The sequence below is a fragment of the Falco punctatus genome (genome assembly GCF_963210335.1).
Source record: "Falco punctatus genome assembly, chromosome: 8".
NCBI lineage: Eukaryota > Metazoa > Chordata > Aves > Falconiformes > Falconidae > Falco > Falco punctatus.
This window is the reverse complement of record NC_137588.1, coordinates 65,184,290-65,200,390: the sequence shown is the minus strand read 5'-3', so window position 1 is coordinate 65,200,390 and position 16,101 is coordinate 65,184,290. Positions and strand designations below refer to the sequence as shown.

At 47.6% G+C, this 16,101-nt stretch overlaps 1 protein-coding gene across 6 annotated transcripts in view; it reads left to right on the top strand.

Moving 5' to 3' along the window:
* ARHGAP26 (Rho GTPase activating protein 26) overlaps positions 1-16,101 on the top strand; it is a 155,691-nt gene that overhangs the window by 133,801 nt on the left and 5,789 nt on the right. For 3 of the 6 annotated variants that reach the window (XM_080398173.1, XM_080398171.1, XM_080398172.1), the window contains 2 exons: positions 12,620-12,730; positions 15,518-15,609. In XM_080398173.1, coding sequence (XP_080254299.1) covers positions 12,620-12,730; positions 15,518-15,609 — 203 coding nt within the window. The other 3 variants (XR_013929869.1, XM_080398174.1, XM_080398175.1) reach the window with 3 other exon arrangements.

Genomic DNA, 16,101 nt, shown 5'->3' with positions numbered 1-16,101 from the left:
AAGGGTCTGGCAAACATCTTTAAACCTGTTTCATGAAAAACACAAGCAGCGTACTCAGTACTTGAGATGTAGTTGCTGATGGCAAAACGTTTTAAAGCTTGCATATATATACACGTGTGTATATATTTCATTAATTCTTTCCTATGTTGTGTTTAAATAATCCTGGATTTATTTTCTAAGCATCTGTATGTTTCCATGAGGTATTTTAAGATACGTGAAAAAGAACAATGCTTGTAGGCCACAAGAGCAGTGATCTTGTTTTGGAAGGGCAGAGGGAAGTTACAAACTTCCATTTGAGATGAGATATTTAAGGCTGTTTGGCCAAGAAGAAAGGTCCAGCAGTGAAGGGTTGCCAGCCTCCTCCAGTGCCTCCGCATGGCAGGCTCATTGCTTTGGGCTTGCAGAAGGAAAAGATCAAAGATGGAAGGTTTATCTTTTTTTCTGCTATGTGGGCTTTTTGTATGCTTCAGAGTTTGGTGTAACAACTTTTCAAAGTTTAGCTCTTTTACTTTTTAGTTGGCTCTTGATCTAGAAACTTTCCACAAATTGAGCTTGAAAATTAAGCCAAATATTCTCATAAAATAAGCCTCCAGTTCTGTGGCTAACTCCACGTGAACTAGTAGTCATACATCAAAATATTTTCTACTCATCCATTAAAACAAAGGTAATTTGTCAGACTGAGCTCTTTCACTAATGGGATCAAGTGCCTATCTTCCCTTTCCCAGCAGAAATGAGTTACGTGGTTGCTTTGAACCTGCTGCTTTGCGGTTACCATGGGTGCACTCCTCTGGGTGCTATCACCTGCGTGGGGTGTGTGGGCCGTCGCAGATGGACGGACGGACAGACGGCCTCTTCAGAGGCTCCATGTTCCAGGCTGTCCCAGCTCCTCCGCCCTGACTCCCACTGTCCATGGCTTTTCCCAGTGCTGCCTCTCAGGAGACTTTTCAGAAGTATCTGCCTTTGAACAGCCCCACTCTGTTTGTGTGTTTTGCTCTGAGAACATCTAAGAGCGCTCTTGCAAACCGAATCAAGTTAGATCTCCCTCCAAGAGATCTAAAAAAGTGCCTTAAAATTCAGGGGCATACGTTTAAAAGACAGCTTTCTTGAAAGCCCAGGAAAGAAAATACAGACATTGCCCTTTCATTGCTTTCTTAATTCATGTAATTAGTGTGGAAATAGCTACATAGCAGTATTTTCTTCAAAGAAACTGCCTCAGACAAATATTGGCTAATGGAAATTTTACTTTCAAATAAAGCAGTATTTGAAAATACATTATGGCCATTGTGGGGAAATGGATGCAGGAATCTAAGATACTACAACAAAGTCTTCCCTGGGGCAGCTAGCAGAACAGTCTGTATTTTGTTATGAACCGATGTGCAGATCTCAGCCTCATCTTCCTGCTGGCCAGTCCTTTCTTTTTCAGTTTCTCCTCTCCTGCCTGCTGTCCCCCTTCTCACTTTTGACTTCGGCCAGCTGTGGGTCCCAGCATGTGTTTTGCTCTGTGGCTGCCATGCAGTGCTTGCCCCAGCCTGCTCAGCCCCTGCATCCCGGCTCCACTTTGAGAACCTCTGCTCCGTCTGCATCTGAGTTTCTTTTGGGCAGAATCTCTCAGGCGTGAGCCAAGCCAAAATTTTTATTGAGACTGCTGAAAGCAAAATGACTGTAAATTAGATCTTTCTGCCATCTATAAATGTCACCATGGACAAAATATTTTAAAGAAACAGCTGAACACATTATTTGGTTCCTCTTTCTTCAGGCAGATTTAATTCAAAGTCAAGGATGTAGCCCAGACTCGGCCTTGTAAAAGTCTTTTGACGAATGTGGGAGTCTTTTTTTTTTTTTTTTTTTTTTTTTTTTTTTATGGCAGTGCTGGTTTCCAGCCGTACTACACAGGTACTGAAAATGTTGAAAATGTACCAAACCTCCCCAGTCACCCAGCAGCTACAACTGCCAGGGCTGGGAATAAGCTGGGGCAGGCAGGGGAGCTGCACGTGAGCAGGGTTCAGATGGGGACCACCTCCGTGGGGTGGCTGTCCTGGGGCCAGCCACCCCCTCCTCCCACACAATCCAATTTCCCAGCAAAAAGCTGACAATGTCCCCCCATGGGGCAGGAGGCAAACAGGGCTGCTCGCTCACAAAGACATCCTGTCTCCCTCTGAAAGAAGATCCTTGTGCCTAATTAACTTCATAAATTAGCTGGAGCTGTAACACCACCACTTTAAACTAAAATGGAGGTAACTCAATCTCCCTGGCCCTTTCTGCTGCCGTAAGGGATCTTGCCTGCCAATTAATTTGCCCTGGTCCACTTTCTGTCCAGCTGCGTGTTGGCTGCGCGCAAGCTGCTGTGCAGACACTGTTGACAGGGCAGTGCTAAGCTGGGAAATTATCAGCAGCATAAGAACCACCGCCAATTATTTGTCTGCCCCTGCACGCTGGCATTGCTCCCTGCTTTGCCCAGCTCAGCCCTGCGGCTGCCGGCACCTGGCCACGGTGGCAGCAGGCTCCGGCAAGGCCAACCAGGTAGGAAGCCATCCCCAGGCTTCCTGCAGTGAAGGTGTTCCAGCTGGTTTACTGGACAGTAGGAAAGGAAATCATGGGAGGAAGGAGCACTGTTTCATCTTTTGTTGTCGTCTGTGCCGGGGCTTGGAAAAACATGAACGCAAGCAGTCGTGTCCCCTGCAGCCATGTCCCCTGTGGAGGAAGAGAGGAAAATCCCCTCTGGCTTCTGCCCACACTGGGCTGAAGGGCTGGGAGAGGGGGAGAGGAGAGCAAGCCACAGGCATGGAAACAGCTGTCTGCTTAAACAATGCCCAGACCTCGCTCCTGGAGACCCTGCCAGGGAACTCCCAGGAGCAGGGAAAACTTATCCCCTCTTTAAGCACAGCCAGGGTGCCCGTCCACGCACAGGCTGTCACGTGGCATTGTGGTGGTTCACGTGAGCTTGAAGGTGAAGAGGTCTCTATATGACACAGCCAAGGCTCAGCCTCAGCTGTCATTGAGGACCACGGGGGAATTGGAGCTCTTCCAGCCCATGCTGGTTTGCCCCTCCGCTGCTGCTTCTTCAAATAATGACACCAACTAACCATCTCTGTCCAATATATCTGCAGCTTTTAAATAAGGCAACCAAAGATGGAACTTAAAATTATGTGCTTTTCTGTGGCTTTAATTATGTTTGACATGCTAAAAACTGTTTTCCAGGTCTCTTGCAAGAGCCAGGCTCTTCCACATGTAATGTTGTAATACTAGCGTGGTACTGGTGCCTGCAGTCTTCTTCCTTGGAGGTTTCCAAGCCTTGGTGAATCAACCTGCTCCAGTGTCACAGCCATCCTGCTTGAGCAGGCACTTGGGTTAGAGACCTCCTGGGTCCTCCCCAAACACCTCAGGGACTCTGGGCACAGCAGTGGGTGCAGCCCACAGGGAGGCTTGGGAGAGCATGTGAGATGTTACAAAGAAGTGAGAAAATAACTAACCAAAAAAAAAAAAATTAATCAAATGGATTAATCTTTACTGTATTTGATTAATGGGAAGGGAGAAAAGGGTATATTTTCAGCTGGATTGCAGGCAGAGGAATTGAGTTTGGGCCAGTAAACTGGGAGGGTTGTCGTGCTCACACCTCCCAGCTGGGCTGTACTGGGAGGGGATGTGCAACTGGAGGAGGAGGATTTTGCTGATGAGAGTTGATGAGGCAAAAATGTTAAAAGTTTGGGTTTAAGTGGGAAAAAAAAAAGGTGAAAAAAGAAAGAACAGAACAAAAATGGAGCTTCTTATGATAAATATGATCTAACTGGATCATTTCAGTATTGTAGTCTTTGGGGTTTAGAGTGAAATGCTCTGATCAGCTCTCTATAACTGATGTTTGCAGAATCCTTGCAAAACAAAGCAGCACAAGAACAAATACACAAAAGGAAATCAGGCAAATTGAGTAAATGCAGAAAATTGTTATGCAGGGACTTTACTCACCCATTATTTTCAAACAATTTTTACAGGCCAAAATAATCCTCATTGTTTTTCTCACTGTGTATAACTTAGGTGGACAGGTGTTATGCACGATACAAAAATAAGAGTTCTAGCTCATGATGCTATTTAAGCCTTCTTAAATGAACTGTCTTTGTGGTTTTTAGGATTTGAGTCTGGAAATGGCCTTCTATCAAATTATGTGAGGAAGATTACTTAGCCAGGAATGAATTTTTTACGGTGTGGAGTAACTTTTCTGACCATTTCCAGAAATTACTTAAAAAGTAGAAGAAAGTTTTCTTCCTTCAGAGAGCTGACAGTAACAGCCTGTGGGGTGGGTTGCTGCTGGCCACCCCCTAATGACTGATCTTCTTGGGTGTTTGCAGAACTTTCCTTTTTTTTGGGGGGCTTATGTTAGGGTCTGAGAGCACGCAGGGCAAAACAGTCAGCTCCCAGCATCTCCCTGTGTAGCTACCCTGGCTGCACTGTGGGCAGTCCAGTCATCCTCTCATTGGCGCCCTGCAGCAGAACATCTCTGCCTGCAAAAGGGAGATTTGGTTTTGGGAAACAAAGACTGATTTCCCCCGCCCTGAGCCTGAAGCTGGGCTGCTGCAGGTTCTTGAGGCCGGGGCAATGGGGCAACATGGGGCTGGTGCTACAATGCAGGCTCTCCAGCAGCCTTGGGCAGAGGGTTGGGGGCAGTCCTACCCTGGGTTCAGGGTGATAGTGGCTGGCAGTGAGAACAGCCTCGTTAGGTATCAGTCAGCTTCCCTGCAGCTCCAGCTTCCTGGAACGAGGCCACCCTCAAGTGCATATGGCAGGTTTCAGCCACTTAGGGTTGGCAAACGCTGCAAAGCATGGGGGCTCTGTGCACAGGCTTTGTTTAGATCAAATATTTGATCCTACCAAACACACCCCAGCTGATCTGGGAGCTGTGATCCCACAGGGACTTTAATTTCCTTCATTTTCTGAGAATCCCATATGGTTGCTGGGGTAGCAGATGGGAGAGTTTTCTTTTCTGGGGGATGTAAGATAGCAGTGGATTGAATGCCAGAGAAAAATGAGAGATTTCTGGAGGACTGTTGAGTTCTCCTTAATTGTGAATACAATTTGTTGGTGACTAATGCATCCAGACTTGCTGAACTACCTCATGTATTAGAAGCAGTGGTGCAATGGAAAAGATGTGACTAAGATGCTGGCTCCTGAATTACCAATACTTCCCTCCTAAACTGCTGCTTAGTTTCCTACTGTCACATTACAACTTTTTCTATTAATAATTAAGAGCATTAATATAGTTTGAAAGCACTTGGTTCAACGTAAAATCCGCCAGCTTGATTTTTGGTCTGCTGAGAGCATTTTGAGCAGAGAGGAGTTATTAATGGAGCAGAAAATACAGCTGCCAAGCAAATGGTGGAGCAAGGCAGAACACATTGTGTCCAGGCTTGGTGTTGTGCAGGACCTCAAGACACGTTGGTGTGGACCCACGGTTGCCTCTGCCCTGCCCCATCTCTTCTTGCCTGTCCTACTTCCAATGCTGGTACAACATTTCTGTAAGAGCGGTGACTGATGGGTTGGTAACTTGCTAGTGAAACTGCAAGTTCTCTGTTATAAACAAGTTGTGCAACTGTTAATGAAATACTGTTCCATATTAAGATGGCATGATGCTTCTGTTGCCTGGATCCCACCAGCTGGGGAAGAGGCCTACCCAGTGGTTGTGCTGACATATGCACTAGCCCAGCAAGCTTCCTTTCAGTGTCTTCAACGCTTACTCATGCTGAAAATGCATCCATTTCTGATTCTTTGCTTATTCACTTAGCCTTTCTCCAACATTAACATCAGTCTCTAAGCTTTATGCCAGAAGGCTGTACCAATCCAGCAATGTCATTGCATCCCTTTGAAACATCAGGCATCATCTGCCTGTACTTGGAAATAGAACTGTCTGTTTGGGACAAGAAAAACTCCAGCTCTCCTTCCCAAAGTCAGAACTCTTCCCAGTCTCTCTCTTACTCAAGTGGAAAAGCTTTTAGATGTTTTATGACATTACTAAAGTGGTGAAATATGTCTACATATGGGAAATAAGACAAGCATCAAAGTGACAAGACAAACGAATAGGCTGGGTATCTTCAAGATTACAGAGAGGGACACATCCACGTTATTGAAATGAACATTCTGTAATCTGTGCTTGTGGAGACAGAGGAACTAGTAAATGGAGATGTGGGAAAAGTCCATGCTGAAGAAGCTGAAGTTTTTTGGAACTGTTTGCTCAAGTGATATTGACTGCAGTGCATTTTTGCCGCTTATTTCCCTAAGTGTGTCGTTACTTTCCACCTGAATGATTATGCAGTAAGATAACTCCCAAGAGAACAACACTGGAGAGAGTTTAACATCATTTTTCTTGCATTTAAAGTACCAAACAGAGAAATTATCCTGCCAGTCTGAAGCCCTGTGACCTAATGGTCACCTATAGGTCATATGTGGTCCCATTACTAACCTGCAGTGCAACCAGAGCCTGGGGAATTGCTTGCTAGAGCCCATCTATCTGCGCTTGGAGCTTTGCTTGGACCTGCAGCATTGCATGAACTTCATGAGCTCAACTCAAGGCTGTCTCCCCTTTCTTTTAGGCAACAGAGCCATGTCCGCTGATGAGCTGTAATCTTGTCCTTGTTCTAGCAGAGTTTAAGTGCCCTAGCACTAAATAATCCTGTAATCATTCTTTTTTCTGGTTAGCTTTGAGAAGAGCCATATGCTCTGCAGCTTTGTTCTATAGGAACTGATCAGGAGGTAAAGGGCTGGGTGGTCCTTGATGTATTTTAATGCAGTCAGTTATTGGAAATGTCAGAATGGGAAAATTGTTATTTATTCTTGAGGTGATTTCATGAAAGGACTTTAATTCATCAGTAGACTATGTCCATTCATAGTTGTTAGATGTTCTGTATCAGAAATAGCCCTGAGTTCCACAAAAATAAACAAGTTGTAAACATTTTTGAAGTGGGACTGATACCCTCTCAGACAGAAGAACAAAGCAGCAGAGGTTGTCTAGAAACCCTGTGGAGAATAACTCTTCAGACCTGTAAATGCCTTGAGGAGTTGAGCTGTGTAAAGGAAGAGGCAGTCTGGGTAGGCAGGTTTAGAGAAAGAGGAATTGAGAAGAGGCAGGTTATGGGAAGGGATTAGAAAAGAGATGCTTTAGCTACAGCAACTGAAAGGGAGACTGGAGCCTGGAAATGAGAGTTGCTTCTTTTATTGCATGTTCAGGCAGCAAACTATGCATCAGAGTGGGAAAGGCAGTGTGTACAGCAGGCATGGGAAGCAGAGACTAGGATTTAGCTTCTGAATCGTTTTGAAGTACACTGGTTTGCTGGAAGAGTGGGGTTGCCAAAGGGGCAGACAGGATTTGAAGGCACAGGTGCCCCCACAGCCAGTGGGCTGACCACCATGACACGATGTCCTCCTGCATCATGCCCTTTCCAGGGCAGTTTTACCTCGTCGCTGAGTTGCAGGTCATGGCCACTGCTTTCAAGGGGTACAGACGGACCGGCACAAAAGGCAAGAGCCTCAGGACACGTTGGGCCATGGACTCGTGGAGTTCTGTCAGCTGCTTCTGTTGGGGAAGAGTCCATACCCACCTTGGAAGACTCTAATTTTACCCACTTCTTTGTTTCCTGCTTCTGGTATTTTTGGTTCTCAGCATTTTTTTCTCTGTTTTGTTTCCCACTATGCACTGAACAGGAACAACCCCTCGCAAAGTCCTGCAGAATAAGAAGAAGGAAAAAAAAATAAAAAAAAAAAAATCCAGATGACATTTGGTTTCTGCAGGCAAAACTGAAAGCAGGCAGCAGCCAACATTTCCCCAAAGCCCCTCGCCACCGCTGCTCTTTCCATGAGAAACAGTAAGGAAATTGGATCCTACAGGAAAACTCATTTTCCAAAATGCCAGAGACCTCCGAATAGTCTGTTTGCTCTTGTGCACTGACTTCTCTAACGAGACAGGACTCGGGTCTTGCAGTCACGTAAGCTCAGAAAGTGATACTTCAGCAGTATCTTGAAAATAAATACCTGTGTTTCACGGAAGGAAGATGAACCCTTCGTGCACATCATAGCCCCATGGTCTGTAGGTGCTGGGAGGGCCAGCTCCAGCAGGGTCCTGAAAAGTCTATTTGTTCTTCTTGAGGAAATGTGCTGGAAAGACTTGCAGAGCAGGACTGCGAAGCTGCGCAGGGGTAGCTCAGTCATCGTAGGACCACATTCATCTCTTCAATGAGCAACCTGATTGAAACAGGATTGTCATATCTTAAAAATCTACATGCTGTCATTAGTTAGTAGTTCCCTCTGTGGTTTTGGTGGGCATGGAGAGTTTTCTTTGCTACCAGTGACCCAAAGACACCAAAATCCTGCTCCAAATTGTTGATAGTTTCTTAGATAGAGGCCAGCCAGAGTGCTGATTCTTGCTGTAAGGCTTTTTTACTGCAACATTGCAGAAATAACTCTCTACTCTGAGAATCATATTGATTGCACTGCACACTGTAATTAGTGTAGCAGGCTGTGCAGTTGGTGGAACAATGACAGAGCCAACTTTACAAGCAGTGAGAGCTGCATTCTTTTAAAATTATTTCATCTCAAAAAGTGCATTGGGAATTTCTAGTCCTGGAGCCCTGTGTGGCCAGATATTCCTTCCATTGCAAAGTGTGGAGGACTGGGGTCGGTAGTGGAAGCAGTGGCCATCCCACATTGCAGACACACCATTGCTGGCACACTGAGTGAGACGTGCCTCTTGCACCCAGAGTGCCGCCTCCTGAGGCAGTGGGAGCTACAGCAGGAGGGCTGATGGGTGTTGGTGGCCGCTCTCAGGGGGGACAGGCCCAGCCACATTTCGGTCACCAGCTCATTGGGACTCCAAGTCCCACATTGGCCAGACTCCAATTGCTGTGCCATTTGTTTGCTCTCTCCTACCCTGGTGTGGGGCCTTCATGGTCTGTTAGAGGCTGCTGCCCACTGGCTTTGTGACAAGCGAGAAGTTGATCTGATGGCTAGAGGTTGCTGAGCTGTCTTAGGACTCGTCCTCCCCTGCAGACAGTTCAGTGGAAAGGAGTCTTGCTGGAGCCAGGGGCTGGAAGCCAGGTTTGCTTCCCAGTGCTCCTTGCCTGCAGAAAATCCATGCATGGAACAAGGTAATGTGCATTTCATGAAGAGATTTCTGAGATCACCAGGATGGAGGAGTCTACGTGAATGGTGAGAGGCCATGGTAAGATGAAGGGTGCACCTAGCAGCAGGTCCTCCGCCTCCCAGGTGATAAACCCATGCATTCATATTTCATTTGCTGTGCAGACATGTACCATCTTGGAGTCTTACTGTAGTAACTTAGCTGTATAAAGCCAGAGAACATTGCATACAGGTGTTATAACCGACAAGCTCTGGCTTCCAAAATACCAGCTGCTCTTGCAGTACTAACAGTAAAGGAAATGTTCTAGTTCCTGCTGCTCAGAGGAGAGCGCTCTCCGCGTCTTCAAACGCATCTATCGTGCTCTCTCCATTAGAGGGCAGAAGCATGCTTATGCACAGATAAAATAAACCAAAATTACCTGCCCTGTGTGCTATATAGCTTGTTGCCTTAAAGGAAGGTAGGACATCATCACAAATGGCCAGACAACTACACCTGCTAGAAAGAAAAAGAAGCAAGAACTGGTGGTGCTTGAAGGGTTAACTTCTGCGATCTGGGCTAACCTGTTGGTCTTTGTAGCACCTCCTTCTGTTTAAAGTTGGAAGTAGATTTAATACATGGTAAGTACCAATGTCTTGACAGATTTGTTAAAGACTAAGTAGTACAGGTAATTACTAATTTTTCAAAAGACTGACAATTTTGGTGATAGAAAAATGCAAAAAAGATTGCTTTTAAATAGTGACAATTATTAGGAGAACATTTTGAGGATCTGTTACTTGTCTGCCTGTCAGTGTTCCCTGTTTTACACCCCTCTTGCCAAAGCTGTGATGCACTGCTGTATCTGTATGCATTTAATCCTCTGTCGTAATAAAGGTATTGCCCATAATTACAAAAGGAAATCATTAGTTTCTGTTGAATCCAGTGAGACAGCTTTGCAAAGAGTAAACAAGCCAAGAGTTTGGCCTTCAGCAGGTATGGACTTCAGGGTAGTTCAGACCAACAATTTAACCTTCTGTAGTGTCCTCTAGGTGCCATTGTGGTGCTGATATTTATGACATGGACACTTTCCCCCTAGAAACTGGACCAAATCCACAGACCTATCCTTTCAATTTTGATTTGTCACTGTCAGAGAATGCCAGGGCTTGCCAGCTGCCAGCTTTGCTCATGGGGTGCGTGGAAGGGCACGCAGGAACTTCTGGCAAGAGGCACTGGCCTCTTGGCAAGTGCTGGTGCTGGTGGAAGACCCAGATACAGCCCAGAGATGAGCCTGCTGCAGGCGAGGAGGGCTTCAGGGTGTTGGCTGCACAGATGCATGAACTGGAGGGAAGCTGGTGTGCCAAGAGTGATGTTTTAGTTTTAAGGTGCTAATTTGCAACTCAAACTGAAGGGAAGAAAATTACAGGAAAACATAAAATTCAAGATTGATCATAAATATTTCTTGGACATCCTCTTAGATGTTAGGGGAAGGTTGATTCTTTTAAATAACAGAGGTTGAGGTTTTACATTCAACTTGAAATAGAAGAAAAATGTTACATTCTTTTCTCTGTTAATATATGAAATATTTAATTCTGGGCTTAAAGAGCAGAAGCCAGGGGCTGAAACAATTAACTTCTGCTGTTGTGATCTAATAGATATTGAATGATCATGGATTAACCCATTATCCTTTTTACAGAGACTTCATCTTTTTATTAAAGGTTTTTAAAGGCGTAGGCTCCCTGGCTGCCGCCTGCATGTGAGCCTGCCCGTGCTCCATCCCACTGTGTGTGTGCTGGTGCTGCCCATTTTGTTTGATTTGGAGAGAAGGGGGCTGCTTTCATCCCTTCTGGAGGCTGAGGCTTTTTTCCAAGTTGGCTACTGGTCCATGCCATGCTCCTCTGGAGAATTCTCCTCAAGTGTGAAGGAGGCACATTACGGCACACTGCATGATGACTAGAGGAAATCAGAGTTAAACATACCTAGAAAACATTTTTATAATTCCAGACAGGTATTTGGAACAAATCGTATTTACAGCCTGGAGCTGAGAGAGACATGGACTGCAATGGACCACCTTTCTATACCCTGGTGCTGTCAGAAAGCAGCTCAGCAACTTCCTTCCATTCCCCTTGGAGAAGTGCCAGTTCCCTGAGACGAGGGAGGAGAGATCAAGCGATGGCCTTTGGCATGCTGTTGGTCCTGGTGCAGTCCTTTCCCTCCCTCCAATGTCCATTTGGCCTGGTGGGACCCATAAACACTGTTACTGCAGGGCTGAGGTTTTCCCCACATGCTCTGCAGTCCCCCTCCCAATATCCCTTCCCTCTCCCCTGGGAGCCCCCAGCTTGGGGACAGGGATGAGGATGGCCCGGGGGTTGCCTGTGGGGTCACAACCTATCCCCACCTCATCACAGACCCGTGTGATCAGAGGTACTATCCCTCTCTCAAGAAAAAAACTTAAATCATGATGCTTTTACAAAACGTGTTTTTACAGAGGTATTTTCAGTGTGGAAAGGGTTTTCTGGTGGTGTACCAGGAACGGAGTTTACAATGTGAGTCAGAGAGTACAGATGAGTTGCTAAGCATAGAAACAGTAGAAGATGAATCGGACTCAAATTGGTATTTTAGTACAGTAATTGCTTTTTGGTGAACCTCAGAATGACCCAAATCAAACAGTTTTGAAGGAAGCAAACGCTTCTCGCTTGACTTGTCCAAGCATTTAGTAGTTCAATAGCTTGATTCAACTTCAGTTGACAGCAGTAGCTTAAAAGTGAGGAATCAAGAACAGTTTGCATCAGGGGGAGAAAGAGTTCTTCATTGTAAAATGTGGAAAACACATCAATTAAATTTTTACAGTACTGAATGCGTAAGCATGGCAGAAGCCCTGGAGTGTTGGTTACCGCAATGTGAGCTGTTTGCATGAGCTGTAAGGTGGCTGGCTCATGCTGGGGTTCCTTCATAATCTCATGATGTGAAGCTCATGCTGCTGACCCTTGCGGGCTGGAGGTTTGCATGGAAATGCCAGCCCTGGCCGGCTCCACCTGTAGATAACAAATTCCTCAGGGCTTCCAGCCTCTTGACACCTGTTTGGTTAGAAATGTAAACAGGTGGTTGTGGCCCAGGCTCTGACACCGCAACAACTGACCCAAAACGGGGATGAAGGCTGCTTGCAGGCACCATTAACATCCAGGAATACCGTCAACTATTTCTGGCAGCAGTGGGGGAAATAAAGCAAGGCAGGTAAGTGGTTGGGCTGCTAGCGGCGAGCAGCGAGACAGCCCTCTGTACGTGGGGTTTGGTCTTGCTGGATGGGATGATGGAGCAGGGGTTAATTGGAAGATCCAGCTCTTGTTGTCCAGAGAAATGCAGATCTAGCCTTGAAGCATTTCCCAAGGTCTTGGCACTTCATTTCCTAGCTGTCTCATGCTCCGAATATTCCCAAGGCATTTGCTATCATCAGATGTCACGTTACTGTCTCTTGGTTGCTGTTTGTTTCTGTGGTTGCATGTTGATAAGGTATCTGGTTATGTCTTGCAGCCCTCAGAATCCAAGCCCAACGTCACCCCTCTCACCGTCTTGGCCCATGTTCTCTGCGCCATCAAGTCCTATGCCCACCTCCTCTACGTCCAGCGACTCATCCCCCATCAGGTCTGTTGCAGAATTCACTTTGCTTTTTGTTGCTTTTGCTATTTTCTGTTTAATTTGCTCGGTTTCCCCCACTTCGCTTCCCTTTTCCCTTTGCATCTTGCTCAAACTCCCCCAATGCACCTATCTGCATTCAGCAAGAGAGGAGCTTCCAAATGTGGCCTGCCCGGGGGACACCCTTTGAATCCCCACTTTGAGCCCCCCGGCAGGCGCCCACCAGCCTCCACAGTCAGGCAAGCAGGAGCCAGCACTCGCAGTGCTCAGCATTGCTGGTGGTTTCTGTGGTTTTGCCCAGCCATTTCAGCTCCTGCGGTTCACTTTACTCCTCTCTGCAACAGGTAAGATGTGTACTGCCTTCCTGGGTGCTGCGAGGAATAACAAGCCTTTGTAAAATGCGGTGATACCTCATTTTCTGGCAACTTCCTTTTCTTATCTGGAATCTAAGGAGGGTAAAGAACATGAGGTGATGCAGACATTTGCCTGCTGTGTGCCCTTGTCTCAGGCGCTTCAACATCGCTGGAGTAAATCAGTCCTGAAAGTTACAGACAAACAGAAGGTTTCCGATGGGGCCCTGAGCAGCAGGTTAGGCTGTGCTGCGCACCAGCCCCGTGGGGCAGGATGGTGCATGTCTCCCCTGCGCCCCAGGCTGTGAGATGTTGCTGGCTGTGGGGCAGTGGGCGTAGGTACTTTCTGGGGGCCCTAGGGCTTTTGGCACTGGGATGCAGTTGTGCCGTGAGCACACCATAGGCAATGTTTGGGCTCTGCACTGCAGGTACTGGGAGATACTCGCAGTGGGAAAGCCAGGGCACATCAGCTCTGGTCTGTGTGCAAGGCATCCTCGGATGGGGCTTCTCTCCCCCGAGCCCAACCCTGGCACAGCAGAGCAAGAGGCTGTTGTCATCCCCAGCAGATGCAGCTCCCAGCCCCTTGCAGGTGGCAGGCGTCTGGGGCCGGGGCACTAATCTCCATCCTCTTAGGGAGACCTGTTTGTTCATTACAGGCGCAGACCCAGCTCTTCCCTACAGCCATACAAATGCTGCCTGTATAACAGCTGCCTGTCTGGCAGGGTTATTTATTTGTTTTGCTATGCATCTGCAAAGGCTGACAACGGCGTAATACCATCCAAGCAGCCTTCCTCCTCTGGGGGAGAGAGGCTCATCATCCCCGAAACTGCACAAGGGCAGATGGGTGAAACTCCTGAGTGCTTTGCTGGCCTTGTGCCATGCTTGGAGGCAGAAAACTGACATAAGCTATCGCGGGGTCCAGCATTTCACACCCACAGGGCTCTGATGGGTGCAGTCGCAGCCCAGAGGGCAGCCGTTGGGCAAGGGGCTGGCTGGGGCCATGGGGGTACCGGGCTGCAAAGGTAATTTTTGGGGCAGAAAAACAACAGCTTGAATTATTCAAGGTAGTAAGCCTGAAAATACATTTTATTTTTCATCTGACAGTCTCCTCAAGCACTCTGTGGGAGCAGTGCCTGCCCAGCAGCAAAGGACCCTCTCTGGAGTGGGAGGAGTGTTTGCCCATCCTGGTTTTTAAGTGTTTGGTGGCTGCTTGTGTCAAGCAGTTGGAATTTGGAGAGTGGAGACCTTAGCTTAGGAGCTGCCTTCACAGCAAAACCAAAACCATTCATAGCTTCCCTGGTTTGTGGTTTCTGTGTGAAGGTGAACCGCTTTCGCCATGAGGTGAAAGCGTGCTGCTTCCCTGGGTTCACTCAAAGAGAATTCAGAATAAGTTCAAGTCCTCAGAAAAATAAAAAGCTGGTCAAACCACTGACCTGAGAGATGGCGACACTTTGTTCCTTATCCCAGCAGCTCCTGGGGGCACGTCCATCACTTTGCTTGGCAATACCATAGGCGAGCAGCCTGCTGCAGTGCTGAATGCAGCTGGCTAGTCAGATGGCCTGGTGCCTGGGCAGGTTTGCACCGTCACGGTCACCATGGCCTGGCAGTGTCCCAGCTTTCCACCAGCCTTGCTCAAGCCCAAACCCAGAAAGGATGTGTGGGAGGCTCCGGGTGCAGGGGACAGCTCTGTGTACCTGTGTTTGGCTGGGGGGGTCCTGAGGTCCTTCATTTTCTCCCTGTGTCTGCTGGCCATTTGCTCCATTTCTGGCTCTCTGCTCTTAATTCACTCCCCTGCAGCACAGGCACACTGGCACTTCCCGAGTAAAATCTAATAGTTGTTAAATCTTTATCTTTACGTACAGTCTCTAAAGAAGTGCAGAAAATTCTTCATGGACCTACTTGTTTTTCTGTTTTGAAATACCCTTCCCCAAGTGCTAATTCTTTATTGTGAAATCCTCCTTGTGGTTGCAGCTGCTCTTGGAGAGTGATGGGTTTGGCAGTGAGTGGGGTCGGTGGGCAGTGGGTCGCTGCCAGCGCCTGCTGCCCGCCTTCGCTCCATGCTGGCCCTCCAGTCAGTTACGGCCTTTCAGAGACTCACAAAACACTTCCAGCTCCCTGCTTTACTTCTCCCGCTCTCCTGGGGACCCACGGCTCAGGGCTGCCTGCTGTGCGGGCACCAGGCACAGGCTCTGGTCCTGGCAGTGCCAGCTGGCTTGGACTGGGGTTTGCAATGCAGTGCAGTGTGGTGCTGGGGGCTCATCCCTGAGAGCCTTCAGCCTCCTCTGGAGTCTTCCTCATTCTTCCCTTTGAGCAATGTAACGTTGGACCCTTGCAGAGCAGTAGGAGGACCCGTCTTCAACATGGACCCCTCTTCAATGCAGTGAGGAGAGGAGTGTTGTGTATGAGTGGGGTATTTTTTTATACCAATAAATGCTTTCTTTTGCAGCTCACCACTGCGGAAAGCCCGAGCTTTGTATGCCTGTAAAGCAGAACACGACTCAGAGCTCTCCTTCACGGCAGGCACTGTGTTTGATAACGGTGAGTCCCTGATTCGGAGGGAGGGTGCGGGGCAGTGCCAGGCACCTCATGGGAGCAGGAGTTGGGCTCATTTTTCAGCGTGGTATTCAGGCTGCAGTTCCTGGTGTGTCAGGAGAATGGGATCGTGAGAGCTCTGTCCAATGCCACAGGAGCTGTGCTTGCTCCATGCCTGGTTCTGGGCTTCCCTGGAGCTGAGCCTGGAGCAGGGCTTGCTGCTGAGCGAGGGCAGAGTGCAGAGGGAGGGTGGGGGATACACCAGGGGTGTTTGTAACTTACCACCAGCTGGCTGCCACCCAGCTCACCTGCAGGGGAAGAAGCGCTGCTGGATGCCATGCCCAGAGGCTGCTGTTAGCCTGGGTGGTAGATCAGCAGGAGACTTCCTCTTCATTTCAGAATGGACATTCTAACAGCATCTCTCATTTCATGTAACGTACATGTGGGATGCTACAGAGCCAGTTCTAACAGCAATATGAACAAAGCTACTGAGAAGGA